Source organism: Apis florea, unplaced genomic scaffold, assembly GCF_048593485.1.
Source record: "Apis florea isolate Af1SG1 unplaced genomic scaffold, ASM4859348v1 contig_3305_pilon, whole genome shotgun sequence".
NCBI lineage: Eukaryota > Metazoa > Arthropoda > Insecta > Hymenoptera > Apidae > Apis > Apis florea.
The window spans coordinates 280,291-298,830 of record NW_028256735.1 but is presented as its reverse complement, the minus strand read 5'-3'; the positions used below and the strand labels follow the sequence as shown (position 1 = coordinate 298,830).

General features: G+C 28.3%; 2 protein-coding genes across 5 annotated transcripts in view; both read right to left on the bottom strand.

Annotated features, from left to right (window-relative positions):
- Nucleotides 1–478: 478 nt before the first annotated feature.
- On the bottom strand, nucleotides 479–4,411 carry LOC100863416 (PRL-1 phosphatase). The gene is made up of 4 exons (XM_086911526.1): nucleotides 4,279–4,411; nucleotides 4,063–4,194; nucleotides 3,806–3,972; nucleotides 479–3,721 (listed from the first exon to the last, which is right to left on the bottom strand). Exons 1-4 carry the CDS (start codon nucleotides 4,393–4,395, stop codon nucleotides 3,610–3,612), a joined length of 528 nt encoding a protein of 175 aa, XP_086767652.1. The 5' UTR covers nucleotides 4,396–4,411; the 3' UTR covers nucleotides 479–3,609.
- LOC100863111 (Organic anion transporting polypeptide 30B) overlaps nucleotides 4,275–18,540 on the bottom strand; it is a 118,933-nt gene continuing 104,667 nt past the window's right edge. For all 4 annotated transcript variants that reach the window (XM_086911525.1, XM_086911513.1, XM_086911511.1 and 1 more), the window contains 2 exons: nucleotides 4,848–5,172; nucleotides 4,275–4,762 (listed from right to left, as the gene is read on the bottom strand). The gene's annotated coding sequence lies outside the window, so the exon portion shown is untranslated. The remainder of the gene's footprint in view (nucleotides 4,763–4,847; nucleotides 5,173–18,540) is intronic.

Below are 18,540 nucleotides of genomic sequence, written 5' to 3'. Positions count from 1 at the left end.
TTTATAAAATTATTGAAATTTAATTTTAATTTCAACCATTAATATTAACATTGCAATCTTAATTTGAATCGAATCAATAACGTTGAAAATAATACTAAAATGAGTCTAAGAGGATCCTAGAGTGTCTCTACGAGGCATGGGACAAAAGTATATATCGAATGTTAAATCTATTCTATATCTCGTGTGCAATTTAATGCTTTTGTTTTTCGTTGATTGACATTGATTGATTGAGACAACGGTATAATTAAAACAACTTTAAGATAAAGATAAGACATAATGGCATAAAATCTTAGCTTATTACCAAACTCTCTCAGAATACAATATATTCATGTAAAATGAATACATAAAATATATCGATTTAGATCATAATTATTACATATTATTATTATTATTATTATTATTATTATTATAAATATTTCTAATTTTGCAAAAAAGAGAAAAGATGGAAAAGAATAGTTATTTTAAATAAACAATTCCATTTGTTTGCAAAAGAAAGATCGCAAAGAGATATTTTATTTTGGCAACGCATCAGACATATATGTAAGTGATACATCACAAAATATTTCTTCACAAAACGACTTCCATTCTTTTTTATTTCATTACTGATGTTTTACAATATAACAAAATTCTTCATTTAATTTAATCAATTAATACAGCAGTAGGTAGGAAATTACATTAACAAATCAAATATATAATAATAGTAATTTTTGTTTAAATTGCGCTAACTCGTTAAATTTATTTTTTGCATAATCGATTCGAAAGGAGTGACTGTTCTTACTTCATTACGTCGGTTCAAAATAGAGGATTTCTTTGCTACCTAAGTTGTTCCTGTTCTTGTTATTCACATGAATTGAAACATTTTCTTTTTAACATAAAATAGAATCATCGTATGAAACGATTTTCTCAATCGCTAATTTATAAAATTATAACGATTAAACTAAATATTTCATGCTTTTATGGATTATTTTTTTCTTTTTCAAAAAAATAAAATAAAATTTGATATAGCGTTTCGATTCAATTCTTCGAGAATAAAAGTTTTTTTTTTTTCTTCTTCTAATGTTCTGTGACTACGCGAAACAGTAAATATTCAGATCAAAATATGTCTCTAAATATAATTTTAAATAAGATCTACGAATGCCCATTGATTATTCGATTTAAAAATGTGGGCTGTAACCTTGAAAAGATCTTTAAACGTCATTTTCACAGGTAGCACGTTTTCAATAAGCCCAATCATTAATCCCTTCTAATTTTCGATTTTTTTTTCGCAAAAAATGTATCACAGACAAAATATGTTCACTCATATACGTAATTACTTCACTACAATGAAGTATAACTTGAAGAAGTGAATCGACGTGCAAAATTAATTTCCACATAATAAAAATTTGTTGGTAACTTTTTCAATGAATTGCTAGGTATACCTAATTAAAGTATTAATATCTTACCTTAAAAAAAAAAAAAAAAAAAAAAAAAAATCATATTCAAAAAGAAGAAATAAAGAACATTTCACCGATTCATGATAATTGTTACAATAATCTACGAAGGAAAAAAATTGAATAATTAGAAGATTATTGAATTTCGGATCTAAGGCTCGATAATTTTTCTTTTTTTTTACGAATATCCCTCGTCCCATCCTCTGGTAAAAAATATTGCAGTTTTTTTAACATTACAAAAAAGGAGCTGTACCAGGTTCAAATTTCATTTCGAGTCTGAGATTATGGTGAATGTACAACAGTTATACATGATACTTAAAAATTATGCACAAAAAGGACGAATATCTTATCATTGGCGTATCATGCATTGAATTCATCATTAGTCAATAATCTCGTAGAAAAACGTCATTCAGGATTCTTATACACTAATCATCAAAAATGGAGAAAAAAAAAAAAAAAAATACAAACATCGATTATGATAATTCGTCACATCACTCTTGTATACAACCATTGCTATAAGCACAAGAAACGATTATAAACACAATTCCATGTATCATAATACATACAAAAACGTACATTCACATTAAATCGTCAGACTTATGAAATGATCTAAGTATTATATTCATTAGTTTAGGAGCGAATTTTTTTTCTATCTTTTGAACACAGTTTAGTGTGGCGTACAGCATCACCGACAATTTTACCAAAATTGCGAGTACGATTACAATATATGCTTCACACAAAATGCGTATGCAGCTTTTTAAAATTTATCGAATAAAAGTGGATGTTTTAAAAAATTTTGGTGAAATTGCCGTTAAGCTACGATAAAAGTGATATATAACTCTGGAGTGATTTTCTTTCTTCACTTTGTTTCACAATATTCGTTATTTCAAGTTAACGCAGATTCCAAGTCCAGTAAGAGTTAAGAACACTCATCAATTCGGCATGCCACTGGAAATGCAACGCAATTTTTTTTTTTTTTTCATTTAAGAGTTATATTTTAAAAATTAATGTTTACAAATTTTAAATACCTGTACACTTTTTATTAAATCGTTTTATTTTATACAAATTTCGGTTTGTTTTTACAAGTGTGGTAAGTATATGAAAATATATGTCACAAGTTCAACGTTGATTTCTAACAATGTATATTAAATTTGATTTGATAGTATAAAATAGAAAACAGTGTTACACACTGATTCAATGTCTATTACACCTATTTTTATAAACTGAATTAAATTAACAGGTTGTATAAATTCATTTTTTTTTTTTTTTGTAACAGAGATAACATGTACTAACCACACTTTGTTAAAGATTCATGTTTTTAATACATATTATTCCAACAATTGCAAAAAAATTTATTAAATGTAAGTTTAAATTCTGTTTTTCTTTGCTTGTGTTATATGCAAAACATCTGCAAAAAATATTATATTCAATCACAATTTAAAAGTAAATATGTTGAATTACTTAAAACTGTAGTTGATAGGATATTTATTCATTCATTCTGGGAAACGTGAGATTTTTTATTGCACTAATTCTCTAAATAGCTAAATTTGATGATGGCTGGATACAATTGCAGTACCAAAGGAACCATTTTCAATAAAAATCATATTATTCCAAAGATGCTTGTTCCAACCATCCTTAAAATATGTCGCATAAATAACGTATTAACTATGTTCAGAAATTAATTATATGTCTTATTTTATTGGACCAAGTAAATGCAGCCTTCTAGAATACTTGTACGCAATAATCTTAAACGAGGTACTAAGTATTGTTATAAAACGTATAAGTTGATCCAATTTTTTATTTATTATACAAATGATCAGATCCATTAAAATTTTATTACTATATATATATATATCACGTTTAGAAGGCTTTCTCTGTTCTATAGCATTTAATATTAATTTAGTATCAAAAATAAATACAAAAATTTCATAAAAGAAAAGTGCAAAAAATTATATGCAATTTATTTTTATTTTAAATTGTTTCATTTACGCTGGAAAATCAAATAATGCAAAATATACCATTAAAATTGTTTTATAAGTGGTTCGGTTGCATTTCCATTGATAGGCCAGATTCAGAACAGAGTCAATACAGTATGTCTCTTGTTATCAGGCGCGAAAACCTATACAATTAGGTATACCAATCAGTATGAATTAGTAACTTTTTAAAGAAATCGTTTGATCTATTGGACGCAGCAGGAGTTTTTTTGTCCATTTTTGAGCTTCAACCGAGACTTGGGACGATATTTCTCAAGATAGGCCAGCTGCTTTGAATTGATGGCTCCTCGTCTTTTGCTGAATAAGTAAATCATTTTTATAATTATAACATAAAATAAATATATATATGAAAGCCAAGAAAATTCAAATGTATATACTTACTCCCTAATTAACGCGACTGCATCTTCGTATTTTAATCCCAACTCAATAAGAGCAAGTGCAACTAAGACCGGTGCTCTACCAAGTCCTGCGACACAATGCACTGCCACGCATGCATCTGGAGACTCGCGGAATCGATTTTTTAGCAATTCAAACCATTCATCGATAACCTGAAAATCAATGAAAATTTAATTATGTTATTAAAATCTAATGATTTCTATGATATTATTTTTAGAATAATATAAAATAAAAATATTTACTTCATTTGGTGGAAATGTGCCATCATCAAATACCAAATCTATGACATTGATCCCTTCTGCTTTAAGTTCTTCAATTTTGTACGTTGGTTCACAGACCCTCACTACTTCTTTGACATTGTGCTTTTTTAATTCCTATTTAAAAAAAAAAAAAAAATTTATTCTACTTATATGATTTTCATCAACAAGATTTATTTCTAAAATAAACAAGAAACATACTTGAATAAAAGTATGAATGGTCTGATCATTGGGCCGATCAGTAATGAGGAACTTCATGTTTTTATATTCGATCTCGGCGGGCTCCGGTCTGATGTCCTTCACCCTCATGTTGCTCATTTCCTTTTGGACAACAAGTGGTGTAAAACTCCTACTTTTTTACTGTTTTAACTTTTATGTTTTTAATAATTTTGTACGACACTGTTTCTCTTTATTTTTGCAATTTTTGCCACACTATCAAGCAACAAAGGCTGAATTTGACAACTTAGCCCATAGATGTCAGTCTTATAAAGTTATTTCTCATTTAACTAATTGAATACTTTGTTATTTTTTTACAGAGGACAGAACAATGGGTTTACATGTAGACCTCAAGAAGGGTTGTTAAGGTGCAAATTTCACTGAAGGGGAGAGGGCTACGTTACATTAGGCGTTGTTGATATGCGATTGATTCCCACTTGGGATCCTTGACTATGATTCGGAAGATAATCTGAAAAGAGATGAGTATTAGTATTAATTTTTGAAAATGTTATATTACGTGTTATATAGCAAAAATTAATAGTAAATAATCTTACCTATTTGGCACTGGGTGCGCCTGGATCAGGTGCGCTCAGTAACTACAATGCTTGCATTTAATATTGTAAATTAACAATTGATTCTATTTAATTCTTCTATGTTTTGCGTGATGACTAGCTGATGATTTTCTGACTTTGAGGCAATGATCCCAATATTATAAAAATTTTTTTGCCTGATTAAGATGTTCTTTCCTTATTTCTTTTTTAATAGTACCTAGCAAATTCTAGGGTATTTGGGCGTGTCTCTCTACTTGTGTTGAGCCTGGCAGTATTCTGCACTATCCAGCTGAAACTCCATGTATGTGAGGATGCACTCACCAGGAAACTGTAACATAAATATATAATTTGATTATTAATTATTTCATTTTATTTATTTTTTTTAAAAGTTTAGAACTTTTTTCAAAGTATTATCTTCATAAAAGCAACCAATCAGTTTGATATGAATATAGGTTAGGTCTACGATATTAAACGTATCTTACATATTTTTAAGAAAATATGAATATAAAACAATAAACCTAATAATTATAACGAAGATTGTATTTTGAGACATTATAAGATATTTTTGTTTTATTTGCAATGAGAAAGAGATTACAAATTGTGAATGTTTGACACGTGCCAAACCTTGCGCCAATTTTCGCAAGTATCTATTGTAAGCAATAAATATTTGATAAAATTCTTACCCGGAAAATTGTAAACAATTGTGATAATACTTTGCCACGATAATTCATTACGAACACTCGGCAGAAAAAATTTATTTCACTGAGAAGAAATATGTTCGACCACGCAAATTCCAGAGGATCTGCGTTGTCATAATGACATTAGTCGACATCTCGAAGTAAAATCGATTAGAGGTAAAGCTTACATACCAAACTAGTACAATGTACACTATATATATTATTTTAGAAAATTCTGGTCAGCTATTTTTATTAATTAATCAATTAGTATTTCTATTAAAAAAAGATGTTAAATTAATAAAAAAAAATTAATTTGAAAGAAATATAATTATAAAAAAAATTATACAAATTAAAACAAATTATAATTATTTATTCACAATTCAATAATAAACAATAATGTTCAAAAAGCAAAAAGACACATTAATTATCATGTTAAAAATATTTCTAAATTTACCAGTGGCGCTAATCGCATGATTGTCTATATAATGGTATTCAAACATTTCAATTAGCATCAAAGAATTTTTCCTTTATCTTTGGCACGAATGTTTTGTTGTATAGATGCCAAACGAAGCAGATAGTTTAAATGCAAAGAAGTGTTTTCGTTCATTTTATGCATTAAGTTTTTTAGAAGTTTGTATTAATTGTCTAGATCAACATTTCGAGGACAAAATTATTTACCGAGACATTTTTACACGCAAAATTTAATCAAATGAATCTTTTCGTAACAATTCAATCTACTTTGATATATTTTATTTTGATAATCTTTATTTAAAAGTTTTTCATTCAAATATAAATATATTCATTAGCTAATACATATATATATATATAAATGAAAAGTTATATTACATTTATTTTCTATTAGATTTCATTAATAGAAAATATATGAAAAAACTATACGACTATAATTTTTTAAGTAAAAAGTTACGTTACAAAATTGTGTTTCGAACCTTTTTCCCGTAATTGATGTTCATCAAGTATCAGATTTGGATCGAAGCTCAATTAAATATTTTTATCCACTGTTTCGATTACAACAACTTTACAATGTTACAATTGTCAAACACTTCGAATTTTTTTTTCCTTTTTTTTTTTTTTGCGCGCGCGCGAAGGCCCAGTTGTTTATTCGAGCGATGAATTACGTCGGTATCGCGCAATGGAAATGAGTTCGACTAACAGTCGTCTCTTTACGAACGTTTGTGAATTTGAAGCGCACATCGAATAAATATAGGCGTCGATACTTCGGGGGACACGACGAATGACGCCGCGTCTTTCCGTCAGGATGTCGAGACGATTTACGAAATCTCTTTTTACGTAACGAAAGCTTCCGAAGCAGAAGACGCCGGTCACATCTCGAACTGCGATGACGGATAGGAAAAAGTGAGAGCGCTCGGATCGACGTACCGGAATAACCAGAATAATTGGCAGCCGGTACACGACCAACCATCAACGCGACTCCACACTTTGCAATACGATGTTTCAAGGTTAAATCCATATTGCGAACCCTACATGTTGATTATTCAATTGACCTCGGCTCTTTTAACTTTCTCAATTGATAATGAAAAGGCAGCGATTCTTACATCAATTTCCATCGCATGAATGAGATAAATTTATATTTGTCTATACTATCGCTTGCGAATATCTGATACTTTCGTTGATTTGAAATATCTGTATCTGTTACACATGATATATTAGTGTCGTTAAATTAATGATGATGACTAAAAAGCTATATTTATCGAGTGTTTATTAAAAAAACTAATAGATATATTTTTAAATCGAATATATAATGTATGCACGTGCAATGTTTAAATTATCATAACATATGAATTAGAGAAAGTAAAAAAAAAAAAAAAAAAAAAAAAATGGTTTTCAAAATTTTTATTACAACACTAAAAATGTAAATAAATATCTTACATAGTTAAAAATCGAGATATATGAGATTTTACGATTACCATTTTAGCTTTGATAAAACATTGATGGAGAAATAAAGATTCATTAAAATGAACCTAGAAACCTACTTCAATATGGAATATGTTGTAAACCTTGGTGAAAATTTTGATTTTAAATTGAATTGATGAATACAAAAAAATGTTTGAATCTGTTGTAAAATTGAATATATATTACATATGTGATACATTTTACAATGTACAAACAAAGAAAATTTAAAACTATAACTTTATATACATTGTATTGCGACAATGTACATTGGTGGCTGAATGTTTGCAGTGGTTAGACTTTTACGAGTGCAGGTTTATTATGTACAAGACAAGCGGAACCACTAACCAAATACATGTAATTGAAGTTAAAATAAATACGAAATTAAATGTAGATAAAATAGATTTATGTGTAAATATTAACTCTACCTCACATTACAGAATTCGATAAAAATCATATCAACCCCCCCTTTTCCTCTTACAAATATCCAGATAATATACTTTCCAGGGAGCCAATTTCCATTTTAGAACATTACGAATGAAAAATATTCATACATAAATCGATCCTCCTATCTCTTCTATTCTCAATTTATAATGCTTTAATATCAAAACTATGAAATCCGTAAAAATGAACGATTTTTGGATTCGAATCGATGAAATTATTATTTGTGAAAATATCATTTCGAAAAATAGTGTAATCTATCCATTTTATAAAATATATTGACGATATTCAAGAAATGAAAAACTTTTATCTTTGAAATTAATCAAAAAGTGTTCGTTAAACGAACATTATTTACAAACATCGATTAATTATTTTCATAATAAGCAAAAATTTCAATAAAATCTTCACGATATATATATATATATATCGGTTTACAAAACACTGTTCAAATAACCACATCTGGAAAAGAGACCGATTCAAAGATCAACTTCACGATAAATATTAATCGCGACACGTACATAAAATCCGCTTTGCTCTCGTTCAAAAAACGGAAGTTCTTATCGCCCATCGATTTTTATCGGATCACGACCGAGTTGATAAACGGAGGGGGAGAAAAAAAAAAAAAGGAAAAGAATGTACTTCCACGAAGGGTGGCTCGAACTAAACGATGAAAAATAAAAGCATGAAAAGACGAACGTATTTCGCAGAAGATTTTCACTTAATTTATGCGCTCGTGGCGGCACATACACGAACCAATTACAATATATAATTCGACCACGTGCCACGTGTGATTTATCTTTATCAAATAGGAAACACCTGTATCCACTCCGCGTGCTTCATTGAATTTACACGTTGTTTTTCTGCAATAATAATGTTACACTTTACCCCGTGTTTAGATGTACAAACGATCGAAAAGAATAAAAAAGTCAATCAGATTGGATAAACCTTTCTTTTTAAATCCGTTATTGATTACGAAATATTGCTTTAACGGTATCAACTGATGATTTTAATTATAATATTCGTGAATATTTTTAAAGAGATATGATTAAAACAGAAAATGTTGAAAAATGTTAATGTAAAAAATTGATAATGCAAATTGATTCTGTTTACGAAATCAGATAAATAAGAAGAAAGAGATTACATTGGAACAATTGAATCAATTTCATCAAATCGAAAGGCTATTATTATTAAAAAGCTAATTTAAGAGATAAGGTTTCGAGATAATTACATTTGAACTATCTTCCATATTTTATAAGTTCTGAATTAATAAATTACATTTTCAGGAAATGCAAAAAAGGAACTTTTCAAATATTTACTTACAATGGAATATTCTCTTTAAATGATAATTTTATAATATTATTGTAACTCCTAAAAATTATTGCCGCAACGAATAATATATAATTAAAATTTTTTAATTATTTTACTCTAACGCAAATCGATTATTCGCTTGGTTAATTATTCTCATTTAATTACCGATATATGTTTTAATTCATTATTGTGACGATGTTTAATATTTGATACATCGTAATGGGTTGTGTATTAATGATTGAAAACAGGTAAACTGATCTATGGAAGAGAATTTGATGAAATAAACAAAAGAATGTATATAATATATCAAAATATTATGAGATAAATGTTAATCTTTTTCCATATTTTATTGTTACGTATTAATCGAATTAAATTTTATCAAATAAAGAATAATAACCGAGAGAAGAGAAATATTTCCATCAAATATTTCACCTGATTTAATCACATTATGTTGAAGTTTGGATGGTGTACAAGGAGTTTGAATTGGCAATAAACAGAAAGAGATACGAGTAGGCTGTATTGTCTCTTGGGATTTTTCCCTTTCGTAAAGGGTAAACGAAAAGTTATCAAGTTGTAACCACAGCTGTAAAAAAGGCAAACGACAAAAAAATTGTTTCGAAAGAAGATATATAAGACCGCATAGGTTACATTGTAAATACAATTTTAAATGCAGATTGCACAAGCAAAGACAACAATAGAATATATTATAGAAAAAAATAAATATAATATTAAATATAAATCTTAAAATTCACTTTTTACAAGTCGAAACTTAATATAGAAAATTTACAAATAATCGATTTACATCATCTTCGAGTGAATTTTTCGTAAAAAATATTTAAAAATTCCATAATGTTATAATTGACAAGGATTATTATTAAAATGATTCAATAATGATTAATATTTTTCATGCGTTAACTTGAAAAGTAAGCCAATTAATCAAAATTTCATCTCGGCCAGAAAATCACGAACTACTTGAAACGTTTTTTTCTAGCCACAGTCGGAACTTGTGCAATTTTCCTATCGTAAATTATACACATCTTTTTATTGGCAATTGATAAGAAAACTGTACGCATTAAGCCACTAGTTATGCAACGTTTGCAAATGGAAACTATTTAACGAGAATTGTTATTGCAAGTTGATTTTATAGGCGACTTGATGCATCACAGATTGAATTGACGGATTTATCGTGTTTGTGGAATTTAGAATTTTGTTCGCGTCCAATACATGTTATTATCTTATGAATTTTTTTCAGCTTTTACATACCCATTTAAGTCTTATAACGTGAAGCAAACGCGACCTAATTTTTCTACGTGGAATTTTTCATTTCCAAAATTATTTTTATAATATCTAAGTAGAAAAATGTGCGTACATAAATATTTTCTCAGTGTTTATTCAAATGAAATTTTTGCATTTTATATTATTTAAAACCCTATTATATTCTTCATTTTCTATGATAATATTATTTGAAATAATTACACATTTACCAAACATTTTCATTCTCGAATAAATCAATTTTTTACTTTATTTGAGTATGATTATTTTTTTATAGATTATTTCTAACAATATTATTTCTAAATAAATAAAGTATAAGAACAAAGATTAGTTAATTTACTCGAATCCAAGCCTCGATTTTAGTCACTTTTGCGATTGAATTCATACTAAATGCTAAATAAATCTATCTTTCATTTGAGCACTGAATATCTGACTATCGATTTCTTTGTTAAAGTTAGCAAATCTGCGTATATGCTCAGATAAAAAACGAGAGACGATCCAAAGATAAATGCAGATAAGTAGAGATAAAAATATATAAAAAAAAAAAAATATGCATTCGTGGAATAAAGCAAATTTTCATTTAAAAATTCACTAATTTACTAATAATATACTTATAAGTTGTTGCTCGTTCAACAATTAATTATTCCAGGAATCGGTTCGTTAAACTTTCAGAAATGCCAACGAATATTTCACGCACAGAATCACACTTTATATACGTCTTGGTGTCTTCGACCCCGAATTGCTCGAACTATTACTCATCACTCTCTTGTGGAACACGAAAAAAAAAAAAAAAAAAAAAAGTACGAGTTCCTCGAAAACTCACGTCATTCGTACGAAAGACATTAATGGTCGTCCAAATTAATTTCATCGTTCCACTTTTCTCTAATGAACAGCAATAGTTATAAATTTGAGAAGGATTTTTCGTAAAAGTGGAATTATTCGAAAAATAACCTCGTCTAATCTTTATAAAAAGCCATTACATAATAATATTACATAATAAGAAATATTTTTTTCTTTTTATGAATATTATGATTCATAATAATTATATCGTGATAGTACACTTCTTATAAATATTATCGTGCGTTAAATGATAAATACGCGCGATACCAAAAAAAAAAAAAAGTGCATTAACATTATTAATATTAATACCCTGAAAAAAATAATAATTAAATATTCTTGCAATGGACGAAGACATTACAAACAATTTTGTTACTTAACACACTAATATATAGATAAAATATTCCACAAACTGTAAGAATTTTTTCATAAAAATAATTCGATTGGAAATAAGATTTTTTTTTTTTTTTTTTCAATATCTCAATTTGCAAGCCATTTTGAATTCGATCTATCATCAGCTGGCAAAAAACATACACGAAAGGATTAACAAGATTAACAAGTCACGAGTGGAGGAAGATATGATTCGATGACCTTGAGGGCGTGCAATCTCGATCCAAACTGTATCATGGATGGCGCCATTGGTTCAGCCCTCGAAGGCGCCAAGAGTGACGCAAAACGGGGAAGATTGGTTGGTGTTGTTAAGTATTTGCCAGAGAATTTTAACGATCGGCAAGGATGGAAAATCGGCTGATCGGCCTTTGAACGACGTAGTTCGAGAAATAAATTTCATTAGCAGCCAATAGGCCGATAACCAAATCTCTTTTTCCACGCCATTGATAAAATTATTAAGGCTAAATATAGTTGCGATAGAAGTTTCGTCACGATTGATTTTTCTCTCTCTCTCTCTCTCTCTCCCTTCCTTTTTTTTCTTCTCGTTGTTTCTATCAGTAAGTTTTTATCGTCCAACTTGGTCGAGAGAACGTCTTATTTTCGATGATGTTTCGACGAATGGTGGATTAATTTTTATTCCTTCTACTTATGATTAAAACAAATATCTATTTCGAAGGGGATTGAACCATTGTTCAAGGTTCTTTTATATTTCGTTTTTATCCGCTTCTTAAAGGGTTAATATTCAATTTAAAAATTAAATTGCATCGTATGCACATTTTTTTCTTCTTCTCGTTCGTAATATAGCTATTTAATATGCTATTTCGATTATCTGTAAAACAAAATATATTTTATATTTGTTATTCCAATTATTTTCATTTTTACAATTCTCATAATATTGTTATTCGTTATTATTCCATTAAATTATTTGTTAAACACAAATGAGCCTCCCATCCACCCCTCTTGTTTCCCTCACAATAAACAATTATTTGCATTTCACCAAGATTCTGTTGGTAAATCACGCGAAACAAACGAATTTTGGCCCACGTTATTATAGTAATTCGATTATTGGATTGTAATTGATTTGTTTTTTTTTTCTCTCTCTCTCTCTCTCTGTCTCCCTTCCCCTCCACGAATGCTTGATTTGTAATTGTGTAAATGGCTGATGCAATTTTCAATGTGGTCATTGTTTGTTCTCTCGTGCCTCTGAAAATTGTGCTGCGTTAAAATTACTTCAAACAATCGCACGTGGATATTTATTAATATGCATCACGATCATGTTCAATATTATCGAAAGTAAAATATTAAAATGAGGCTTCGTTCGTTTGAATTGAATTATTATTTCTACCGCAAATTGTATTATTTAATTTTGAAACAATTTGTTCAGGAAATTATATAATTTATAGAGATGATATTGAAGAATTTAACACTATTTAATTAAAACAATTCAATCTAATTATTTTAAGAAACAATAAATACGTGTCAAAAAAAGAAACATCTTTATTTTTTATTCATTCATACCTCATTTTCTATCCCATGCTTTATTTGAAGATTAATTCTTCGAATAAAATATGAATTTTGAAAAAAAAAAAAAAAAAAAAGGCAAGAATTATTTGAACGAATAATTTAAGTAATGCAAGTATTTAACTTAAAATATTAAGTACCAACATTAATTCTTCACGTTCAAACAAATAAAAATGGACCTCGATATTATCATCGATATCTTCAAACAAGAGACAAGAAATGAATAAATAAGAAAAATATATATATATATATCACCTTCACAACTTTCATTCAGGAAAAAATATAGAAACTCGACATAGAAATTTTCCACGTAACACAGTTTGGAAACAAGCCACTTCATAGTTGGTTGAGCCTTGTTTGTACGTGCTTCGTAACTAAACTCGTTGGCTAAGCGCAAGACAAATGCATAAATTCGAGCCGAATTCAATGATGGGATGGCAAACAGAATTTTATTTACCGTTTCCATGCTTAAGCTGTCAGTACCGCGATGCACTTAATCTCCCTGTCAGCGTTTTCACTGTGAAAGATATTTTAAGCCTGACCAGCCAACTTTAAATATAGGAGTATTCCGACCGGCTGTTTACCATTTAAGTTTCGCTTTTAAGCCGTCAACTTTTCCTCCCCTCACCTAGTCCCATTCTGGAATTTCTTTCACAGAGAGACATTCTTCCTGCCTTTCTCATTCACTTTCCTAATTGACTCGTTAACCTCTCCACTTGTGATATTATTTATATATAATTTAGGTTTTAATATTGAAAATTTTGAATTTTAAAAATATATAAATTCGAGATCAGAAGGATTATTCTATCTTTCATTTGTACGTGCGAATGTTTAACGTAAACGAACTTAGAACTTAATTTAGAAGAAATATAAGAAAATTGATTGTGATATATAAAATTAATGAATATAAAATTATAAAATTCAAATGATAATCTTTTATGTAAATTTTCCTCTTGTGAAATGTGTCTGAATCTATTTTCAAGAATAGTACAGATACATTTGTATATCTGTGTTAAATTAACCAATGGTTAAACCCGCTTTAATACGTAATTTCAATTTTCTAAGAGAAAAGAAAGATCAACCTTGTCGCCGTGGATCCCCAAATTGGCAATAGAGCAATTTGGCAAAGAGCTCGAAACCCACGCTACAAACTAAGAGAAAAATGTTGTTGTGTCATAAGATAATTCGTGTAATTGTCGGCACATGACAAGGACACTGTTAACCAACCAACTGACTGATGTTAACAAAATAATACAATTTATTGCAATTTAAAAGTGCATTCATACTTTTTTAACTTGCTGTACGAATGCAAATTGTTCCGAGAATATGACGACATCTTGTCTATTCCAGGAATTGTTGAAACGTTATTGTGATTACGTAGAAAAATTACTAAATTTATAGCATATTAATAGAGATGAAATGTAGAAATTGATAAAAAAAACATCTTAAATATTTTTGAATGGCAATGCAACGAATAAAAATTTTGATTATAACAATTGAGTGATTTATTTTTAAAACAAAATCACAAGACCAAAAGGATATAATTCTTTTGAAAATCTGGAATAGAATTCCTTTCTTTGGAATTAATTTTCGACACAATGAACATTCCTTCCAAGCATGACGTTTGAAACATTCTATATTCAAACAATTGTTGTAAATAAATAAATGAAATCAATTTTAAAAAAAAAAATTGTTCCATTTCTTTTCCCATTCTCTTAAGAAAATAAAATAAATATACATATCAAGCTTTGATTGATTCAATTCAAATCGGATGATTTGACAAAAGGAACAATTGTAAAATATTATTCAACTACATCTACTTCTATTCTAAAGTGAAATTAATTCATAAGACACTGGACGATGATCTATTTTATTACGAATTTTTCACCTGTTGATACAGAATATAGATGATTTTCAAAGGCAAATCGAAGTCTATATACATATTCTTCCGTGTCTTTGTATCCCAGTGCCATTCAACAGATCAAGATACATGAAAGAACTGGATGAATGGATGACCAAATAATAATCAAATCGTTCAGTAGCAATTTCCTTTCATTCCTATTGTTTCACTGTTTGAATTAATCTTTGGGACATTGCATACCAAAACATTTAAGATCACTTTGACATCAATCCACCTGTTGATTCACTACTGTACGAACATTTATTATAAGAGCAAAATAGAATGTTTTTGAAAATTACGCTTTTATGCTTGTCCTACTTACCACTATTTGAGCATCAATTTATAGGGAAATTTATTTCATCCGATAATTTAAAATTGAAAGTTTTTTTATATAAAATATAATATATTATAAATGGAACAAGAGGACGAAATCAATATATTTTCGTGTTTTGAATACAATTTTGCCTGGAAATCTTTTATAGTAAGATAGAGAATTAAGTTTTGAATATTTTATTTTATTTTCCACAGAAAATTATGTTTTAAAAATATGAAATATGCATCGAAATTTTGTTGATTCAGAAAAGGTATATTTGTTATTTCATTTATTTGCAATAAATCTCCTCTTTTTAATATTAATTAAAACCTATTGATATTCTGAAATTTTGTAAATATTACAAAAATACTATAGATTAAAATACAAATTTAAAAAAGAATAGTATATTTCCTTTTCAACCACGAGTACAGCTTGAAATCGTCACGAGGACGAACAGCTGTTGATTTAAAGAGAATCGAAGAGAAAACCATTCTGCTGATCTTCGATTCGAACTTCCTGTTGCGACGAGATACGAAAATCAGAACGACTTTCCAGAATTTTGCTCGATTCGAGAAAGTCATCGTTGTAGTGAGCGTACGTTAAACAAGGAAATTCATTGTTAATTATCGCGATAGACCAGCCGGTGAAACAAGAGAATTTCATGGAGGAACGTGTAACAATAAACGCGAGACAAGAGAAATCGCGGGGTCAAGAGTCATTGCGCGCGTATCATCTATCTGTGAAGAGTTTATCGACCAGCTGGAAGAAAGAAAATAGCAATAACCTATTACGGAAAGGAAATTTTCAATGGGAGAACGAAGAAGCTATTCGAATATCGATACGATGGTGTGTTCAACTTTCCTCGATCGCGTGGAAAATAAAATAGAATCTCTAGAAATTCAACAAGTTTTCAATTCTCGAATTTCGAAACTTTGGAAATCTTAAAATTTTTCTAACATTTTTTTAGAATGGATAAATTCAATCCTGTAACAAGTAATTATTAATGGAGTCAATAGCAAAGAATCTAAAGCTTTTGAAAATAAATTAGATGTTTTTTTAATTACCAAGATCTATCTACAAGAAAGAATATCTAATGTATTATCATTTTTTTTTTTTCAAATAGAAATAATTTCACGGGTTCTCAAACATTCTCCATTAATATTAATGACTTTTCTTTTCATCTATTTATACATGTGACAGGTAAGAAGGAAGTGTTTCATTAAATTTTCAGAAAAGTTATGAATTATCGTAACGATGAACTTAACTTCATCTTCACGATCGTACAACAGATAAGACGAGAGAGACAAAATCGTAAATAAAAATTAAATGAACAGCCATCAAAATCGAAGTCAGATTGAGTCCAGGTCTTTTCTGTATCTTTTTCTCTCGAAAAAAAAATATTGAACTGCTATAATGATCTTTTCATTATGGATGAAATGTTCAAATTTATGTGAATTTTGTGAAATCACAAATAAAAAATTTAAAATGAAAAATCATCCATATATTTCTATAATTTACAATATCGTTAGAAAAATATGAGAAATTTTGATATATGCATATCAAAATTCGATATAATTAAAACATTTCTTTGCCACAAAAGTAAGGAAAAATAAGTAAGTAATAAGAATTGTTCAATAAATTATTAGAGATAAGGTTATTATCAAGATAAGATGACATAATAAAAAAATGTTAAGTAAATAAAATAAAGTTTATAATTATATAGAAACTTAATTTCCAAATCAATAAATGAATCATATTATCATATGATTTATAATATCATGTGATATTATCACTCTTATCAATCACGTTGTTGAAAATTTTAATTTTATTATTATTATTATTATTATCAGAAACGTTTGTGCAAAAGTTTGATGTACTTTCACGAAATGGAATCATGTTTTATGGAATAAATCTATCAAAGATGAGTCACTTTCCCGATAAAAGTACATTACCTTTATTCCAGAAATATTTCTTACTCATAAAATATCTGCTTGTAAAATTGATTCATTCATGCAATGAATCTATTATAATAACGAAGATTAAATAATTTATTAATTATCTTGACAATAAAAATTCTAAACGAAATTCACTTATGATAAATATATATTTATTATTATTGTATATTATTATAATAAAAATATACAATTAAAAAAAAAAAGATGATACGAACTCTACTCTTCATTTTTCAAAAATATGTAAAAATATCAATGCCAAGATTCGAATTTAATACAAGATTCAATGATTGAAATTGAAACTTTCTATATGTGTATTCAAGTTCTCATACCTTTTACCTCTGCAAACTTGTTGCACACGTGAATCACACCTTATTCACACAATGTATTCATCAAGCCATCTAACTTTGGCAAATCTCCAACTTTCCAAATATCTTCAAAATCTTTAAAAATCTAAAATGAAATTTTTTCTTCTAGTACTTCTGGAGTTCATTCAGAATTTCACGTTGGGAAAAAAATATTTAATCAATTTGAAAAATCTAAAATCAATTGTTTTAATCAATTAGAAAAAAAAAAAAAGATTCATCTTTCACGTTATTACATTAACAAACACATTTTAAGAAAATGATTTTCAGAAGGAGAATAATTTTCTTGCAAAGAAAGGATTGCCATAATCTGTTTGCGAAACTTCACCAATTCAATTTTCCAGGAATTCTATATTTCATTGGAAATCGATCATCAGATTTCACTGTTAACAATGTTGGCCAAAGGGGAAACAGCGTCGTTTTCTTGGAAAACGTGTATATCCGAATGGCACACGTGATCCTGACATTTGGAATATGTTTATTCGAAAATCACACGTTTGAATTCCTCGACTCATCGACTCATTTATAAATAATAGAATCAAAACTGTCGAAGCTTTGTCGCCTTTTTTATTAACACCTATAATACTGTCTTTTTCGCGTGACATATATAAAAAGCATGCTTATCACGTCTCTTCCTTTCTATTCTTCTTTATCGTGTCTATAAATTCACTTTTAAAGTGAAATTGGACGCAGATTTGCATTTATTGCCTCTTTTGAATGGAAGAAGAATATTCATTAAGGTGAAAGGAAAAAATTAAAAAATTGTATAATTATTTCCTACTAGTGAGAAA